The sequence below is a fragment of the Manis javanica genome, chromosome 2 (genome assembly GCF_040802235.1).
Source record: "Manis javanica isolate MJ-LG chromosome 2, MJ_LKY, whole genome shotgun sequence".
Classification (NCBI taxonomy): Eukaryota; Metazoa; Chordata; class Mammalia; order Pholidota; family Manidae; genus Manis; species Manis javanica.
In genome coordinates, this window is record NC_133157.1 from 14887943 (window position 1) to 14907838 (window position 19896).

Genomic DNA, 19896 nt, shown 5'->3' on the forward strand with positions numbered 1-19896 from the left:
TATTTCTAAATCTCAGATGTACTCCCTGTCCCTAATGGACAAGGACCCTTGATCCTTCTTGCTTTAAGAAATGCTGTTGCTCTTTGGTTGGTCAGAATGTAAACTGGTGGAAAGAAGTTATAGTAGTCCCTCAAAAAACTAAAAATCAAAATACCATATGATTCAGCAATTTCACTTCTGGGAATTTACTCAAAGGAAACAAAATCACTGATTTGAAAAGATAGATGCACCCCTGTGTTTATAGACACATTATTTATAGTAGCCAAGATTTGGAAGCAACTGAAGTGTCCTTCTGTCCATGAATGGATCAAGAAGATGTGGTACACATACACAATGGAATATTATTCAGCCAAAAAAAATAGAGAAAGAAATCTGCCATTTGCAACAACACAGATAGACCTAGAGAGGATTATGCTAAGTGAAATAAGCTAGGCAGAGAAAGACAAATACCATATGGTTTCACTTATGTGTGGAATCTAAAAAAATAAAGCAAAACAAAACAAAATAAAGCAAACAAAATAAAGCAAAAATGAAACAGAAATAGACTCATAGATGCCTAGAAAACTGGTGGTAACCATTGGGGAGAGGTTGGGGTGGAAGGATGAAATAGATGAAGGGGATACAGAGGCACAAAATCTCAATTATAACATCAATTAGTTATGGGCATGAAAGCACAGCACAGAGAATAGTCAATAATACTGTAATATCTGTGTTGACAGATAGCAACTACACTAACTGGGGTGAGCATTTAACAATGTAGATAAGTGTCGAGTCACTATGTTGTAAACTTGAAACCAGTATAATATTGTCTATCAACTACACTTCAATTTAAAAAAAGAAATACTGTTCCTCTGATGAGCTGACAGATCTCTACTCTGTGTCATTCTTCTCTTTGGAGTTTTTATCTTTTCTAATGCGCTAGAACTCTTCTCTAGGGAACTTGGAAGCAAACAAACAAAAAAGATGAACCTTTAGAGGGCGGCGATGGCAGTGTTGGGTCTCCGCTGGAAGGACTTCTGTCGCCGAGCCCTTTGCACATGCTGTTTGCACTTTCTAACTGTTCTGCGGATCGTTGATCCCCTAATTCCTGCAAGCCCATCAGGTCTCAGCCTGAATGCCGCTTCGGCTAGGAGAGCATCCTGCACCGCCCCTACTGCACTCCGGGTTAGGTTCTCTTCCTCTGTGTCTCCCGACACAGCGCTGGTGTCCCCGCTTCCAAGCAGCTTGACACATCCGTCTCCTTGACTACACTGTGAACTGCCTACCTTACCCACCCAGGTATCCACGGCTTGGTGCCTGGCACATGGTAGGGCTTAAGCAACATGTGTGGGAAGGAGGGAAGAAAAGAAGGGAAGTTGGAGGAAGGAAGGAGGAAAATTGAAGTACAAACAATGGAATGATAAAGAACAATGACCTCTAGTAATGACTATACTGCTATTAAGAGAAAATGCTCTCTTGGCATGTATCCTGCTGACCTAAATGAGGCTACTCAAGGAGGATTTTCCAAGAAAGGCTCATTTTGGTCCAGGTAATGGATTATGTTCTGATAATGGTGGAAGTGGGGGATCCTAGCACTTACTGAACACTTAATTGTGCTAATGTCTTAGTCTGCTAGGGCCACTGTAACAAAATACCGAAGACTGGGCGACTTAAACAAGAGATGTTTATTTCTTACAGTTCTGGAGGCTGGGAAGTCTAAGATCAAGCTGTTGGCAGGTTTGGTGTCTGGTAAAGGCACGCTCCTGGCCTGCAGACCGCTGTGCCCTCACTCTGTGCTCACGTGGCCCTTCCTGGGTGGCTGCTCATAGGGGGAGAGAGAGAGAGACGGAGAGAGGGAGAAAGAGGGAGCACCCAAGCATGCACATCTGAGAGCATTCAAGCTTTCCTGTCTTCTCCTCTTATAAGGGCATTAATCCTATCATGGGGGCCCCACCTTCATGACCTGATCTAAACCAAATCATCTCCCAGAGGCCCCCCATCTAACATCACCACTTTGGGGGTTTAGGGTTTCAACCTGTGGACTTTGGGAGGACACAAACATTCAGTCCATAACAGCCAGGTTCTGGCTTAAGTGATGTTTATTCCTTTTCTCCCCTCGTTGACTCCTCACAGCAGTCCCAGAAGGTGATCATTGGGATTTTAACTTGATGGGCATGAAAACAGAGTTTCAGAGAGCCTAAGACAGCCCCAGAGGCCACTCAGCACCAGAGCTGCCCCAGGGACCCTGAGCCCCTAGTGTGCCTCTTGCCTGCAGGAGAGCTGGAAGCCCGGAGGCTTCAGAACTCAGCCAGAACCCCTGGGGGCAGGTCCTGAGTCTGTTCCTCTATTTGCAGAGCCTCGGGAGGGTCATCTTGCTTTTCAATTCCAACATCCTCAAAGCTTTTAAGGACAGCTTTCTTTCCAGTTGGTATGAGAAAGAGGCTAGTGTATTCCTTCAACAGACGAGTGCCTGGAGCTACGCTGGGTTTGGCCTTAAGTTACACTCTGGGAGGAGGGTGTCTGTGGAGCACAGACAAGACCCTCGCCCCTATAGAGCCCACTGTCCAACAGGGAGGTAGAAAAAGACATGAAAACAAATGAAGATACTTTCAGTCAGTGACTAATCCTTGGAGGAAGACAGAAGTGGAGATTTAATTTGGGTGATCTGGGAAGGTTGGGACTGTAGGAGACGGAGGCCATGCAGAGATTTGGGGAAGGTAATATATTCTAGGCCCAGCGAAGGATGAGTGCAAAGAGTGTTGAGTAAGACTTGCGACGCAGGGACTGAAGAAAAGGGCAGGATGTCTGGTGTGTTCTGAAAATAGAGACTATTGGAGGAAGAGGAAGGGGGGAGGCAAGGAAATAGAGATGTGCTTTCATGCGGCAGAGAGGAGAAATGATATCTCAGACACAAGGACTATACGCAGAGGACAAACAATATTGTGAATCTTTTGTGTGAAGGTGAGGTGGGGGGAGGGACTGGGGAGGATGGGGCAGAAATCAGGAAGAGAGAAGGAAGCTGACGTGGGCGCTCCCCCATCTCCAGTGCCCACTCACTCTGCAGAGCAGCGAAACACTGCATTTTAAAGTAACAAGATTTTTTTTTTTTACTGTATAGTGAGATTGGGGCGGGGAGGGGAAGTACTGCATATATGTTCAGCAGGGGTGAGTTGGTGTGTCAAGGAAACTCTCAACTATTGCCTTCCCAGGCATTGTCAGCCAAAATTTATAGGCTCGGCAATAATGGTGGCCTTTTTCTCTCATTTTCTCAGGTTTTCCTGTGTGTGTGTGTGTGTGTGTGTGTGTGTGTGTGTCTTTGGGAACTGTGGGGACAGAATATTCGATCCCAGGCGGCAGCTGTATATCTTTCACACAGTGGTTCCACAGGCCAAATCCCGCTCCACATTATTTATGACTCCCATTGAAGCCGGCAGGCTTCAGGCGCCAATCTAGCAGGTCAGCAATGAGCCTCTTCATCGGACACAGGTCATGAGGAGACGACTGGCGCTGACTGCTGTGTGAACCTCCGCTGCCGTAGAAATGGTTATGTAACTTTAAACAGTAATGACATTTTGCAGAAAAGTGCTTCTTAATTGCTATGTCTTCATTATTCTCTTTCAAAATTGCCCAGGAGATTCTGCCTCAGAGACAGCTCGGCATGTTCTGAGTTTCCATTTTTAAAGAGCAATCAGTTTTGTGTTTCAGCTGCTCCCAGAAACCACCCCCCACCCCAAACTTCATCTGTTTTCAGTTGCATTAAATGGGGTAGGTAATACTGCCTTTTGTATCCTTGCCAAACGGAGAAACGATTTGACGCAATTTTCTAAAAATGCTCTCCCCAAATTCCTTTTGGGCTGGGACCAAGAATAGCATATTTTATCCCCTATAAAAGGGAGAAAGAAAATGATGAGCAAGCTAGAAAAACAGGCCTGAAGAGTATAGTCTGTAGAGCTCCAACAGAAACTTAACCCCAATCCATAGACTCAGATGCCCATAGGGGATTGGGATGAGCTAAAAATAAATTTCGCTCTGGAAGTGAAAATGGTGAAACATAAAATGACTCAGTAATGCAAACTCTGAAAGAATTGTAGACTTGACTTAGAAGGGACTTTACTGCTTGATTTGTTTTGCCCCATCTTTTGATATTTGTACCTCATCCAAGTAAGCCCTTCTGAGCAGTGCATCTAACTCATATGACCCCTTGTTCACTGGTGTGGAGCTCACCAGCCTTGCAGGAGACCACTGCTCAGGCTGTACTCCTCTATCTGGTAGAATGCCTTCCAGGCACTGCGGCATACGAGCCACCTCCTGAAGCCCTCCCACCCGTGCTGGTTCAACAGGCACAGAATTCTAAACCCTACTTCTTGTGAAATCTCTCCTGATCTCTAGAGAATATCTTCTGAGTATTTTCTTCTGATTAAATGCCCACAGTTTGTTCATTTATTCTAAGGTCCTGTTGAAACTTTTAAGAACTTTGATCAGAGGAGTGACATCTTTCTCACAATCATCAGAAGCAGCAGCATCAAAAATAGGAATAAATGACATTTATTGTTTACTTGCTGTGTGCCAGGACTTGTCTTTAGACAATTTGCAGGAATCTGTTCACTTAATCCTCTCAACAACCTTCTAATGTAGATATTAAAAATAACTTGATTTTAGAGAAGAGAAAATGGAGCCCTAGATAGGCTGAATAACTTGCTTGAGAAGTCTTAGTAGTAAGTAGAGGAACCTGTTTCTAGCAATGCCTAGCATTTTAAATACTTTATAATAGTTCCTTGCCATAAGGCATGCTGGAGGCACAGTCTCCTTTCCCACAATGCCCCTCTGAACATAGTCTTTTTTAGCTGCCATGTGGAGACAGGTGGAAATGATCAGGCTTTTTAAAAAAATAATTTGAAGGTAAGAGAAGGAAAGATAAACATCTAGAAACTATTGTGAAGTAGAGAGTGAGAAGAGTGAGAGCAATGCTGAGCTTATCCAGCAAATCCCTGATGAGTAGGATTAAGGGGTGTCCCTGAAGCATGAAAGAGAAAGAAATTTAATCCAAATAATGCAGCTCTAATACAGGGGTAGTAAAACCCTTACGCCCATGTGCACTGGTGGCTCAAACTTTTAGCAGCTCCAAATGAGGCAGAGAGAAATGCCTCAGGTGAAAGTGCCTTAGCGAACCAGGGCCAGAGCTGTCCTCTGGACGCCCTGGGAAGCAGCCTGCTGTGCTGACATCCCAAGGGTGCAGGATTAATGCTCACGCCCAGATAAATCCTCCTCCATCACTGGCTCTCAGGATTAAGACTGACTTGTCAGGTATAGAGAAAAGGTCATGAGATCTGGTCAAGAGTGTTCAGTTGATAACCACAGGTTAGTCATGTCCCCTCAGTGGGCCTCGGCTGCTTCATCTTTAGAGCAAAGAGGAGAAAATTCTCATCGGCGTCATCTTCACTAATTATTTTTATGATACATAGCCTTAGTAAATTGTATCACTCTCCTTATATCACTTTTACCCATGAAATTGGCCAAAGTATCCTCATTATCCACAGGATAAAGTCCAAATTCCTCAGCATATTTAAATAAAGCCCTTTGCACTCTGGCATCTATCTGCTCCTTTTCTAAAACCTGTTCTCCTACAGCGTCGCACTTCCCACCCCCACCCCCGTCCAAATGCACTTCACCAGCAGCAGCACCCGGCTGCGGGACGCCTTTGCCTTTGCTCTTTCTCACTGGAATGCGCTTCCTGTTCTTTTCATATGAGCTCTCATGCACCTTTCTGCCAGCCCAAGGCCCATCTCCTCTGCAAAGGTCTCTGCTACCTGAGCAGTGTTATTTGCAGTCTTCTGCTGTCCTGTTGCCTTGCGTGGCCATCTCTGCCCCAGGTCTATGAAGCTGTGTTCTGATGATGTGTGTCCATGTCTATCCCTGCGGATTGTATCTAAGCTCCCTAAGGGCAAGATGTGTCTTTTTTTAATCTTTATAGACCTAGTGCCTGATTCAGGACTTGTGCTTCATAAATAGGGTTCCTAAATATTTGAAGATAGGAAAAGGGAAGAAATAAAGGAAATAAGGAGAAAACACAATAATCTTGTGCTCTCTAAGGGTTTTCTCCCCAAATGGGAATAGTATGTATCAGATCTGGCTTGAGCTTCAGTTTTAATGTAACAGAATAGAGCGTGCATATCAGAGGTGGCCGAGGTCTGACTTGGGAATTTTAAGTAGAAGTGATGGAACTGGAGGCCTCCCCAAATGTGCCCTGTCTGGATCTAGGCAAGCCCAGAAATATTCTGGTGACAGTGCTCAGAGAGAAAGCTAGCAGCTTCAGGTTCCTACGCGTCACCTTTTGGAACTGTTAATGAAACACTTTTTTTTTCACCATTTGTTTTCCCCTCCTTGCTGTTCTCAAACAGGTCTTCAGATAATCTTCCCTCAGTATCTGCAAGAGAAGTTCGTCCAGTCGGCCTTGAGCTACATCATGTGCAACGGCGAGGGGGAGTATGTGTGCCAGAACAGCCAGTGTCGGTGCCAGTGTGCAGAAGAGTTCCCGCAGTGCAACTGCCCGCTCACCGACATCCAGATCATGGAGTTCACGCTGGCCAACATGGCCAAGTCCTGGGCTGAAGCTTATAAGGACCTGGAGAACTCAGGTAGAGAGCCTCAGTACTACTGCACACGTGGCCCAGGGCCAGGTCTAGACAAGAACTGTCTAGCTGGGGTCGGGGTCACTGCAGGGACCCCCACTCTTTCACTTCGGAGGGTCCAGAGCCAGGTCTAGCAGCTGTCATGCAGTAGACACTCAATACATCTCCACTGAGCAGAACAACAAACAGCATTACTGAGTTTGTACTCCTGTGCTGTATAGACTCTGGAGACAGAGTAATGCCACCCAGTGTGTAGGAAGCCCCCGGAGAATGGACAGTCAGAGGTATTTGTACTGATTCCTGAATCCGTGTGGGTGTGCATGCAAATATGTCTACCTGGCTCTCTAAATGAACACATAGGTGTGTAAATACATATATGTGTATGTACATATATATGTAGATATTGATACAGTTATAAATAGCCAAAGAATTCACAGACTGTCAAAGTTGGAAGTCACTTTTCAGGCAACTTAGCTGTTCCCTGCTTTTCATGGTTAACAAAAATGAATTTCAGGGAAGGAAGGTCAGTCACCCAAGGCCACAAAGTAGATGAGGGTCAGAGCTGGATCTCTGCCTTCATGGAGCTTCTAGTTCATGGCAAGCTGAGCATTAGTCATATAACCATGCACATACTTGCAACAGTTCTGGTATGTGTGTTAAGGATGAGAAGAGGTGGAGGCTGATGGGGTCAGGAAGGTCAGGAGAGGCCTCCTGGGAAGGAGCCTTTGGCGGTGGTGCAGAGGTCAGAGGGTGAGCCCAGGTGGCCCAATGGGAGGCCATCACAAGGTGCCCTCAGGAGAGATGGCTGGAGGTAGTAGGTGGTGTAGGTGGTAAATATGGGAATTATGCAGTGATGCCAAGATATTTAGAAGCAAAGTTAGCAGGGCTTGGTATGAGATTGGCTTTGAAAGTTGAAAACGAGGGTATGAGGTCAGATCTGAGAACTTCTTTTAGGCATGTTTGTCAGACAGTTTGATGGATGTTCCTGCCATTTGCTGAGTTAGAATACCTGGCAGGTTTGGAAAGAAGACTGTACTCAGTCCCATGAAAAGTTTGGGAACCCTTGAGACTTCTAAGAGAGGCCACCTACATACTTGGCATATAATACATGCCCAAATTAACTGTTAAGGAAATGGACATATGTATACAGCATTACTGTTTTTAAAACAACTTTGTATTCCTTAAATCCATTACAACAACTGCATTAAAGTAAATAATGACATTCCTGTATCATAGACGAGGGACGGTGCTGAGCCCAGTGTTTTCCCCAGGGTGACGTCATTAGTAAATGAGGGTCGCTAATGGAATCCCTGATTCCAAATCCAGTGGTCATAGCAGCTTTTGTCATTTATTAATTCTGCTTCACCCCCAGGCCTCAGTTCCCTCATCTAATAAATGAGAGGACATGTTTGTGTTTTTAATATTTGAATTTATTTATCTTTAGCCAAGAAATCCTTTGATCAAACAGAATCATACCTCGGAGCCACTGTGTACCACAGGTAAAAGCCGAGCTCTGTTGGGCTGTGTTTGAAAACCACTGGTTTGCAATGAACTCTAAGCCCCCAACCTGCTCTAGGAGTGCCTGGTGCTTGAGTCTGTTCTCACAGCGCCGTGCAGCTCGAATGGAGCTGTGGATGCCTTATGAGCCTCTACTCATTAGTCCATTTAAAATCCTGGGAATTCATAAAAGAGAGGGTCACGTTGGAAATGTATTATGATTAATTATTTGGCTGTAACACAAGAAGCATTTGATAAAATACTTTTGTGGAGAGACTCTACTGGTGGCTAATAAAAAGCAGGGCGGGGGTAGGGGAGAGGCTGTGTACACAAGCAGTAGAGATCTTTAGCGCATAATCCTTATTCCCAGGGAAGAGAAGACGCTTTGGGTGGGGGGTGGGTGAGGAAATGCAGAAGAAGCTGCACAGTAAGCTGAAGAGGCCACGGAAATGATTCACATGTCATGCTTTCTCCACACAAGAGCACACCTTTACTCTAGATATTCTGTGCTTATCCATTTGAAATGGTTTTACCCATTAAGGCAAACCCTTCCATATACACATGTATATGTGGCCCATTCATGTGTATTTTCCTTGTCTGCATGTTCACCCCATGGCCTTTGTGACTCAGCACCAGGTAATTTGGAGGGATTAATGACTGGCCACAGGTAAAAGTTATTGATTCCCTCATGACTCGAGTGGCGGTGGTCAGATAGGACCTACTTTACATCCACAATGAGGTCTATACTTCTTTTATTGGGAGGGAACCCTTTTACTTTCAGTCAAGAAAATTAAAGTCATTTTAGCTTTTAGGTTATATATTCCTATCTGACCCAAATTCACCTTCAATGTTCAGTCTGTGAATTCTTTGGCTATTTATATCTGTGTCAATATCTACATATATATGTACATACACATATATGTATTTACACACATGTGTTCATTTAGAGAGCCAGATAGACATACTTGCATGCACACCCACACGGATTCAGCAATCAGTACAAATACCTCTGACTCTCCATTCTCCAGCGGCTTCCTACGCACTGGGTGACATTGCTCTGTCTCCGGGTCCAACAGAGTCTATACAGCACAGGACCCTTCACCTTCAATGTTCAAGCCCTCTACAGTATGAGCTGCAGGTCTTCCATGGCGGGGAGGTGGGCTGGCTAAAGCAACCCAGAGTCCTTAGAGCAAGTCTCCTGCCTCCAGCAGCTCTCTGAAAGTATCAGTCAATGCAGTCGTGTATTACCCTGTCGCCTTATGCTACCATCCGCTGAGCACTTTCTGTGTATCAAGACACAGTCCTGTATCACCAGTCCAAGACTTGGATTAGATGCTGTTGTACCTGTCTGACAGATGGGAAACTAAGGCATTGGGGAAACTGAGGCATGAAAGAATAATGGCCATACAGCTGTTCAGGAGTCAAGATGCAGCTGTAACTCATGCGTGTCTGACAGTGATGAGGTGCCTGAGGTTTTCCGGGAGTCAGAGCCTCCTATTTGCAGCAGCTTTTTTTGTGTGGTGTGTTTGTTTTTTTCTCCCAATACACTGATCTTCTTTGTTGTGATGAGAGTAACTGCAGTGTGCCAAGTAAGAGCGTAGTACTGAGAGCCAGTCTAGAGTTCTAATTCTACCACTTACTGGCTCTGTGGGCTTGCTAAGTTAATTAACATCTCTGTGTCCTAGTTTCTATAAAAGGGGGCACTGAAAGGACCACCTTGTAGGTTTGCCGTCAAATCATTTATATCTGTTAGGTGTTTAAGACTGAGCCTAGTGCTTACTGAGAGCTATGTAGGGTTTTTTTTTTTAATGAAATGAGTGCCTAATGTACCAAAATTTCCTTCTAGGTTTTATATTAAGTTGCAGATTTCATACACACACACACATATGCAGAGTATTTACATGTATATTATATATATTATAATATATATGCAAAACCCAACCTAATTTTCCGAATAGTTGAGGGGGCTTTGTGGGAGGTAAATATTACATTGGAAACTGCAGCTTGGGTCACTCATGGGCTGTTCTCTCTTCAGAAAATCATTTTCCCACTGTGGGCTTCAGTTTCCCTACATGTAGAACAACAAAGCTGACCTGGATCATTTCTAAGGGTGTTTTAAGTTGTAGCACATGCTGACACTCTGAAGCTCAGCCTCCCAAACTGAGGCAGAATCCTGTACCCAGAAGCGCCGAGAGTTTGTCCCCGTCTCTTAAGCTGGAGTTCACTAAGTGTGGCATGCAGTAAGCGGTGCCTGCCTGCAACCTCCAAGAGCCTGGATCACACAGTGGGGAGTGGAGGGTTTCAGCTCTCTCTCAAACCTGCAGATACCATCAAAGAGAATGTTTCAGTTGGTGCTAATATGCCTTTAACACCCCTCTATCACTTGCTTCTTTCCCAGATTTCCAAGTGAGAGCAGGCACAGGGGTTTGATCATTTAGCAGGCAACAGTGTCTGGCTAGAACTTATTATTTTCCTCATATTTATTTTCACACTTTTATTCTTCTAGCTCCCATTCCACTGAAAGCATGTGATAGTGGGTTTCTAATGTGGAATTGGGTAAATATTTGGTTTAATTAATTCAAAGAAAATATTAAGTAATTGTAAGTACAAGTGACATGGGAATATTACGGTATAAAGTTGGAATTCAGATGACAGGAGCTTGGGAAGCCCTGTCTTCAGCAAGGACGCAGGGTGCAGATTCATTCCTGCAACAGAAAGTAGAAGAGCCCTCTCTGGAAGGGGAGTAGTCTTTGCACTGCCCCGTAAGAGCAGAGCAGACTAGAGCGGTGTGCTGGGGCCCCAAACAAGCCGGCTTTATTTGCAGGCCAGCTTTATTGGTAGGTGGGACTAAACATCTGGGGCTGCCTCTGATGGGAACAATCATGCTCAGCCCTCCCCCTTGGCCCTTGTCTCTTGCTAGATGAGTTTAAATCGTTTATGAAGCGTCTCCCCAGCAACCACTTCCTGACCATCGGGAGCATCCATCAGCACTGGGGCAACGACTGGGACCTGCAGAACCGCTACAAGCTCCTGCAGAGCGCCACGGAGGCCCAGAGGCAGAAGCTCCAGCGCACCGCCCGCAAGCTCTTCGGCCTCAGTGTCCGCTGCCGTCACAACCCCAACCACCAGCTGCCCAGAGAGAGGTAAGTGCCGCCATCTGCCCCGGCTCCTGTAGGCTCAGACCTGCTGCTAGCTTAGTTCACTGTTGCAAAGGCAAACACAAGGGGGTGGGGCTTTCCGAGGTGGCAAGGGAGGCCTTCTGTGGTCCAGGCCAGCAGTTTTCTGGCTTATCTCTGGCTTCGCGCCTTCTGGCTCCAGCTGCTAGATTTCTTCGTGTTTCCTGAATATACCCTGAATGTTCAGCCTCTGTGCTCTGTGTCTGACTGAAGGAGGGAACTAATAGCCCCGACTATTCTGTGGCATTATTCTGGTTGCTTAAAATGTATTATCTATTTAATTTTAAAATTGCTTGGCATAGCAGATTTTAGCATCCCCATCTTAATGGTGAAGAAACTGGGTTAATTAATTAATCAATCACCTATTTATGAAGGGCTTTTGATCAGGGCCTGGAGTAGAGGGAGCAGAAAGGGTACCTACCAACAGTGTCTGGCTAGAACTTATTATTTTCCTCATATTTATTTTCACACTTTTATTCTTCTAACTCCCATTCCATTGAAAGCATGTGATAGTGGGTTTCTAATAATCAGGTAAATATTTGGCTTAATTGATTCAAAGAAAATATTAAGTAACTGTAAGTACAAGGACATGGGAATATTACAGTATAAAGTTGGAATGCAGATGACAGGAGCTTGGGAAGCCTGTCTTTAGCAAGGATGTGAGGAGGCACTCCCTCGCCATCGTGCTGGTGCAGGGCCCTCCCCTAAGGGCATTGTGCCTCGATGCCTCGCTGACCTCACCCCAGTCCCGGCCCTGCTCGCCTCATACAGTGTCTTCTGATGGATGGCAGAGGTGAACCAGACAGACAGGGCCCGCATCCCCACAGAATGTAGGGTCACTCTCAGGAAGCCCCGTGGAAGGAGCCGGGTCTCCATCCAGGTCTTTCAGACTCCATTCTCCAGGGCACTTAGGAGCTGCATCTGGAGTTTTCTGGTGTGGTGCCTCTAGCGTTTGCATGAAGGCATCACGGGAGGGCAAGAAGGCAGCCTGGAGGCTGTGCACCCTGCTTCAGCGAGAGCAGCCACACTCATCCGTTTCATATTGGGGGGTTCTGCACTGAATTTTATTTAAAGAGATCCCTTCTTTAAAAGACTGAGGCTAGGTCACAGTCACTTGACAGATGCTGTGTCAGCCATGTATTTATATACATGGTGGCTACCCCATAGCACAGATCAGAAAACTGAAGCTCAGGGAGGTCCAGTGATTGGTCTAAAACTGCAGTGTAAGCTAGTGGTTCTCACCTGGAGGCCATTCTGTCCCCAGGGAACATTTACAAATTTCTGAAGCCATTGTTTGAGTGTCATAATGGATGTGGGGGTTCTACTGTACAGGGCAGTCCACACAACAAAGAATAATCCGGCTGAGGTCTGGAAATCCTGACGTTAGAGGAAGCAGCAAGATGCCCCCTTGACTCTGTGACTCTCAATACTATGTTCTTAGTCACTCAGCTCTACAGGCACTCAAATGAAAAGCCCCTATACTCTCCTAAGGGGTCTCCCTCCACCCCAACCCGTTCATGCACTCATCTTTCTCTCATTTTTCTAGACTCAGATCAAATGCTGCCTCCTCCATGAAGTCTTTCCTGATTGCGCCAGCCATTACAGAAGGCTCCTTATTTTAAGACCCCTTAATATAAAACACCTGCTCCAGTCTGCATATTACCTCTATTTCTCCATTATGAAACCTCCTCCTTTTCCATTTGCCTCTGCTCATCTCTGTTTCTCCCCATTCCCTCCTAGTCCATTGCTTTGCACTTAGTTTGTGGTAATTATTTTGCAAATCAAATAGAATTTCTCCTGGCAGTGGCTTGCTTGTTGCAGAATCAGAGACTAGGAAAGGGGTCCATCCTACAATGGCTTCCTCGTCATCTGCAGCAGTGCCACCATGAGGGTGTGTCTAAAGCAGGTGCCGTTTAGATCTACTAGGTATCTGTCACATGACCTGCATTGGGTGCTGGGGGAGATTCAGAAACGAACACAGTGAACGGTGCTGTGAGCAGTGTCTCAGAGAAAGAGCTCTGTTGGCAGTGAGGAAAAAGTTCCCGTTTATATAGTAGTTTGGTAGGGTTGTCACAGCAAAGTGTTATTGGCTGAGTGGTTTAAACCACAGGAATTAATTTTCTCACAGCTCTGGAGGCTTGAAATCTGAGACTGAAGTGTAGGCAGGGTTGGCTTCTTCTGAGGCCTCTCTCTTTGGTCTGTACGGGCCATCTTTCCCCTGTGTCTGCACGTGGCCTTCCCGCGGTGTGTCTGTGTTCCAGTCTTCTCTCCTCATGAGGACAGTGGTCCCGTTGGGTGAGGGCCCACCTCAATGACCTCATCACCTCCTTAAAAATCCTCTCTTCAGTCACAGTGACAGTCTGAGGTATAGGCATGAAGATATGAGCATACGTATTTTGGGGGCTATAACTCAGCCCAGAATACCATAAGAAGTGGCTTCTGAACAGATCTTTAGGTACGGAACCTGTGTGCATCCCCAGGATTGGCCACATGGCCCCGATCTGGTAGAGAAGAGTAATATTCAACAATGACGAGGCTTTAAATAGATGTATCTGTCACTTTGCTGATGGTCCCCTCAGAGCATGAAGTGTGATAGTGGCAGTGTGTATGTGGGGGGGTGTCCAAAGGCCCAAAGACACTGGGCAGATATTTATTAAAGATGAGAATGGCCAGTATGCAGAGCGCAGAGTGCCAGCGGTATGCCAGGTCTGGGGAAGACTCAGCGGGCTCCAAAGGGCAGTAGCTGGACAGGTGTCAGGAGGGAGGGAGAAGGGACAAGAAGGGGCAACTGGAAAGGACACCAGACACAGTCGGGGCTGGACTCCGGATCATGCCCTACCATGAAGCGAGCTGTGTGACCTTCAGCAAGTCACATCACTATTCTGAGCATCGATGTCCACATCTGTGAACAGCTGCTCCTCCGATGCGAGGCAGATGGCTGAAAATGCCCTGCCAGTCCTGCCCAGGACCTTCGAAGAATGAACTCACTGCACTGCCTTCTCTCCTCCTGAGACAAGAAAACCTGACCACACCATAGCCTCCCTCCTACACTCACCTGCAGAGGATGTCTAGACTTCCACCACAGCAGGGCACTCCATATGTTCATTTCACGAGTACTGAATGCTGGGTGCCAGGGGTGCAGGACCCTAAAACTCAGCTGTGTGCTGATGCCTCTGAAGCCTTCCCAGGAGAACTGGGCCTCCTTGCTGGCTTCCTGACATCGGGACCAGGGGCTTTAATGAGTGCCGCTCACAGCAGTAGGCAGGCCACCGCCCCACCAGGGAGAGTGTCAGAAGTGGTCCCATACCAGAGACTCAGGCCACCTGAGGCAAACGAGCTGGAATTTACAAATGAACCAATTGCTCTGCAGCAGCTGGTCTGCATGCTGGGCCTCAAGGGAGACGAGCCCACCCAGCAGAGGCCGTCCTTACCATGTGGGTTGCCCAGACTTCCCCGTGTCACAGAGGAAGGGCGTTGTGGAGGCAGGTGGGAGAGGGGAAGGGCATGGGGCTCTAGCCACACACGGACACCACCCAGATCCTGGCCCTTTATGTGCCAGCCACGAGGCTTTACGGAAGCCCCTGCCCCTTGTTGACAACATGAGATGGTAATACTTGCCCTCAGGTTAAGGATGAGGGTTAGGATTTTAAAATTCCAAAAACCTAACAGAGTGCCTGACTCAGAGAGAGAGAGAGACAGAAAGAGACAGAAATGAAAGAGAAAGAAGGAGTTGTCACTCAGCATCAGTATTCTAAACGTCAAGCACTGTTCTTTGCATCTTATAGGAATAACTCATTTCCTCCTCACTGCTACCTTATGAACTAGGTGCTCTTACTTACCTCTTGCCATTTCTATTTTTTATGGATAAGGGGAACCGAGACCCAGAGAGTTCTGTAATGTACCCAAGGTCAATAAATGTCCATTGTTTTACTGGCACTTCAAAGGGATGTTGGCCTGTGTGTGCCCGTTCCTTGTGACCTGGGCTTCTTGCAGTGTGACAGCGTCCCGAGGCCATCAGGAAGCCGGAAGCCTTCTTATGAGTCGGCTTTGGAAGTCAGGGGGTGCCTTTCACCATTCCTGTTGGCCAAAAGCTCAGCGCAGACTCAAGGGTGTAAATGTGGGGGTGTGGGTCATGGGGATCAGAGGGAGTCTTGAAGACTTGGTACGACAAGATAAATGGAGTACACGTGGAGCTTGACATGACTATCCTCTATGTAAGGCAAATGTGATTGATGACAATGAGAGCAATCACTAAACAATGACAACCACTTATTGAGCAGCTATTATAACAGGGAATAGAGCTGGCTAAGTATAAAGATTCTGGATTCAGACTGCCAGGGTTCAAATTCCAGCTTTGTCACCTGCTTACATTGTAACCCTGGGGAAGTTACCAGTATCTTTGAGCCTCAATTTTCTCATCTTTAAAATGGGGCTAATAGTGCCAACCTCCAAAAGCTATTTTGATAATTAAATGCTTTAACCCACATAAAATACCTAGAACAGTGCCTGGCACGTGGAAAACATCCATTCATGTTAGCTGTTTTTCTTATTGTTATTTTTACCAGGCATTGGTATTTAGCCTGTAAGTTACTCAGAGCATGATAATACTCAGTAAGCCTGAGTATTAATGATGATGACATACATTTTTTCTCATCTAATCCTCACACTGCCTCTGTGAAGTTGATTTTATTGAATTTGTCTTAAAGGCCAAGGCATTGATGAGGCAAAGATCTGACTTGCCCAGGGTCGCAGGGCAGGTAGCAGAAGGACCGGAACTGTCTTGCGATTCCAGTGGTGGGCGTGGTGGCCAGGAGCCCTGTGCAGGCCCTAAGCAGCAGCAAGGAGGGGCACCTGGTTTGAGAGTTTGGTGAGTGGTGATGTCCAAGGCAGGCTTAGCTCTCCAAGGTCATGGGGTTGGTGATGGACCAGGATTAGAGTTCCCATAGGCTCTAATGTGTGCTGCGATTCACAAAATGGCCCTAAATCAACTCTGGAGCCTGGACAGAAAGCAAGATGTATTAGATACATCTGTGGGCACAGAGAAGGGGTCAGGTTCAGTAGTCAACTCAGCAGGCACTTCCAGAGAGCTTACCCAGTGTCAGGCTCTGGAGGCACCAAGATAAGACCCAGCCCAGTGCAAGGCTCAGTGCTGGTTGGGATGAGGGCACCAACCTACCAATGGGGAGTCACATACCCAACCAAATATTTATTGATGCCCATGATGTGGTAGGTTCTTTTGGGGGTCCCAGGGCACCATGGTGGATTTTTTTTATCCTGTGCAGGAGCAGGCCCAAGTGTCAGGCCACAGTAGTGCAGTTGGACCAGTGGAGGGAAGATGTGGATTGTTTCACTACCAGGAGATCCTCACCTTGATAGAGGGACAGACTCTGAGTTCGGTGACTACAATTATCAGACACTGAGACTTACCAAACATTAGTTTTCTTTCCTGTAAAATTGGCATAATTCTTCCTCCTACCTCAGAGGGTCTCTATCTGATAGTTTACCTGAGATGGTGTGTCTGGAAGCACTTTTATAAACTTATGAGTGTACTATGAAAGGGGGCCATGTGAACAAGGTGGAACTTGAAATTGAAGTTCTCGGGAAGAGAAGAGAGCTGAGTTTAGGTCCAAGGCAACATTTAAGAGTTCACACTTTTAAATCATTCACAATGCACCAGGTGCTGTCCCACACATTTTCAACTTATTTAATCATCACAGACACTTTATCTGGTAGCACTAACTCATCCCATTTTACGAATGGGAAGGTTAAGGCACAGAGACATTAATTGGCTTGCTGAGGGTTATACAGCAGGTAGCAGGAAGGATTCGAACATAGGCAGGGTCCTTTCCTGGAACCTCTGTGCTGTTCTACCCATGCCCAAGACAAGATGATCCGAGGTGTTCGGGTCCCCTGCCTAGACTACAGACTGCATTGGGATGGAAATCACGTCTTCCTGCGCAGGAGAGAAAGCAGAGCAGGAGGAAAGAAAGGGAGGTAGAAAGGAAAAAAAGAGGAAGGTAGATGGGAAAAGAGGAAGGGGAGGGGAGCGAGAGAAAAAAAGCAGCACAAAATTAGCTTGGACAGCGCTGAATTCAGTTGGCTTTCTGTGCAATTCCATCAATGTTTACCGACCACCTGGTCTCCCAGCCCTATTTCAGAAACAAAGGCATTTAAAGATACAAGCAACAGGGCTTGTGCTCAAAGCATTAGAATCTAGCGTCAGGGTGTGATTTTGAAAAGGACACTCGTTTGAACCAGAGGACCTGAGTTCCAGTTCTGGCTCTGCCCTGCATGGGGCCTGGTTAAATCCATGATGGGTTTATACCAGCTACTCCAGAGAACACTGGGTGCAAATGCGTGCCTTGAGGGGTGGGGTGCAAGTTAAGTAGGACATAGTTGCACATCACCTTTAACTATAGCAGATCTTCTTTTTCTCCTTGCTCCTCTCAGATACGACCCCACTAATCCTTCTTTTCAGTAAATGTTCACATCCCATCTCCTTCTACACAGGCTTTGCCTGGAATGTGCCTCACTGCAGTAACTTCTGTGTATCCTTAGGTATCATTTCAAATGGCTGTGTTCCTTTCCATCAGAAGGCTGTGCTGGGATGTATTTTATGTGCTTTCCTAGCATTCTGACTTTTCAAGTGAAGTCCAAATCTCAGCATCCCATTATACTGAAGTCTATCTATTTATTAATGCCTCTCTCTCTCCCTTGCAACCATCAGCTCTCTGCATGCACCTGTACCCATGTTCTTCACCGTATCATCATAGCTTCCTAGCATGGTGATTGGTATGCCATAGCTATTCAAAAAACTTGGTTCAATTATGGACAAGTAAATTATTTTCTACTGAGAATGGAGTCCCCAAGGCATGTTGACACAATATTTTTTAATTGTGTGCCATTGCCAGGTAAATAATCTATGGATTTTCCACATATATAGTATATGGTTAGATTGCCTTCCTCATTCATAAATGAAGAAACTAAGGCCAAAGGGACTTAAGTGACTGTGGGACCCTCTGATTGGGACAGTCCAGACAGTATGCTAAAGTGGAAGCTGCAAATGGACATTGTCTTCAACTGACCTGGATGAAGTCCTGAAAGTATCTCTTGCTCTCAGTCCATTACCTTGGGAAATGTACCCCACTGGGGATAAAAAAGGACAAGCATAGAAAGTCTATTTAAATTCAATAAGATGAAGAAAAATTCCTAGCATCCAGTAGGTGCTTAATGTCCATGTGATTGATGTTTCTTCCCTATACCCTATCACCTGATTTTTACAGTGGTTACAGTGTTGTGAGGCAAAGCAGATGCATGGAACTTGTTCTTGAGGCCAAGTAGCATGATTACTGGCATTTTCATTGGTTTATTTTTATTTCTCATATTCACACGGCCTTGACCCAGCAGTCTGGGCCTTAGCCAAGCCGATGTAATCGTGTATTGCTGAGATGAAAATCTCTTGAGAGCATCCACCTCAGGCTGCAATCCTGGGGCCACAGCTTCTGAACCCACATCAGCTTTTAACATATTTCCTGCTCCATTCAGTGTTTAATTGGTGTCTATGGAATGACTCTGGCCACCAAGATAATCGTTATCACTATTATAATGACCCTAAATATCCATGCTGGTTTTGATTCTTTCCTCTGAACCCCATCCTTACTTGCCTCTGGATTTAATCTCCATAGACTCCTGCCGTTGGGGCAGAGGAATATGACTTCTTATATTTTATTGAACCGAAGTCAGTTTCAGTTTATTAGAGTGACAGTTCCTACTCTGCCACTTATTAGATGTGTGACCTCCAAAAATCTCCAAACCTACGTGAACCCTCTGTTTCCTCGTCTGCATGATGAGGATAATAAGAATAGCTACCCCATGGAGTCGGTGTCCTTGTCAATTTATGTGATATATGTCAAAACTCTTAATAAACTGTAAAGAAATGTACAGATACAGTATTAATATAATCAGAAGCACAGCAGTAGTAGAGGCTAGATGTTTAATGAACACACTGTTTCTGCTTCCAACGTATGGATGTTTCCATTAGAGGAGATAAAACATGAGCCCAACAAAATGTAATAATATAGTAGGGAGGCAATGGAATTTAAGATACTTAAGACTTCAGACTCTGGAGTCTGATAGGCCCAGGTGTGTGACTGCCATTTACTAACAATATCACCTTGGCACAGCATTACAGTATCTCAGCCTCATTGTTCTAATTGATGTGATGGAGATAAAATTAATGCCTCACATTAGAAAATCCGCAAAAGAACATATATGCTACTGCTAGCACACAGTAAGAAATCAAAGCACAAGGCTCCTTGTCAAACAAAGACCAATAATTTTTCAGTTAATTAACTGAAAAGTTAAAATAGGGAATTCTAAAATGCATACATGCTTCACATATAAAAACATATGACTTTAACTTAAAATATATAAATGTACACTCCTTGCCCAGCCCTTTGACATAGGGCCAAAATCTTGAGGGCATTGATATATTCCATTTAACATTTTACTGGCTGTCTTGCATAAGCCACACCTATGATTATGTAATAGTTCCAACTGTAGTTTATTCAAAGTGCAGCAATAGTTTAAAGTCTTTTAAGAAATGATATAAATGT

At 45.5% G+C, this 19896-nt stretch overlaps 1 protein-coding gene across 1 annotated transcript in view; it reads left to right on the forward strand.

Annotated features, from left to right (window-relative positions):
* The window catches only part of BRINP1 (BMP/retinoic acid inducible neural specific 1), a 173976-nt gene that overhangs the window by 138256 nt on the left and 15824 nt on the right, over positions 1–19896 (forward strand). The window contains exons 6-7 of the mRNA XM_017664395.3: positions 6378–6614; positions 11026–11248. Coding sequence (XP_017519884.1) covers positions 6378–6614; positions 11026–11248 — 460 coding nt within the window. The remainder of the gene's footprint in view (positions 1–6377; positions 6615–11025; positions 11249–19896) is intronic.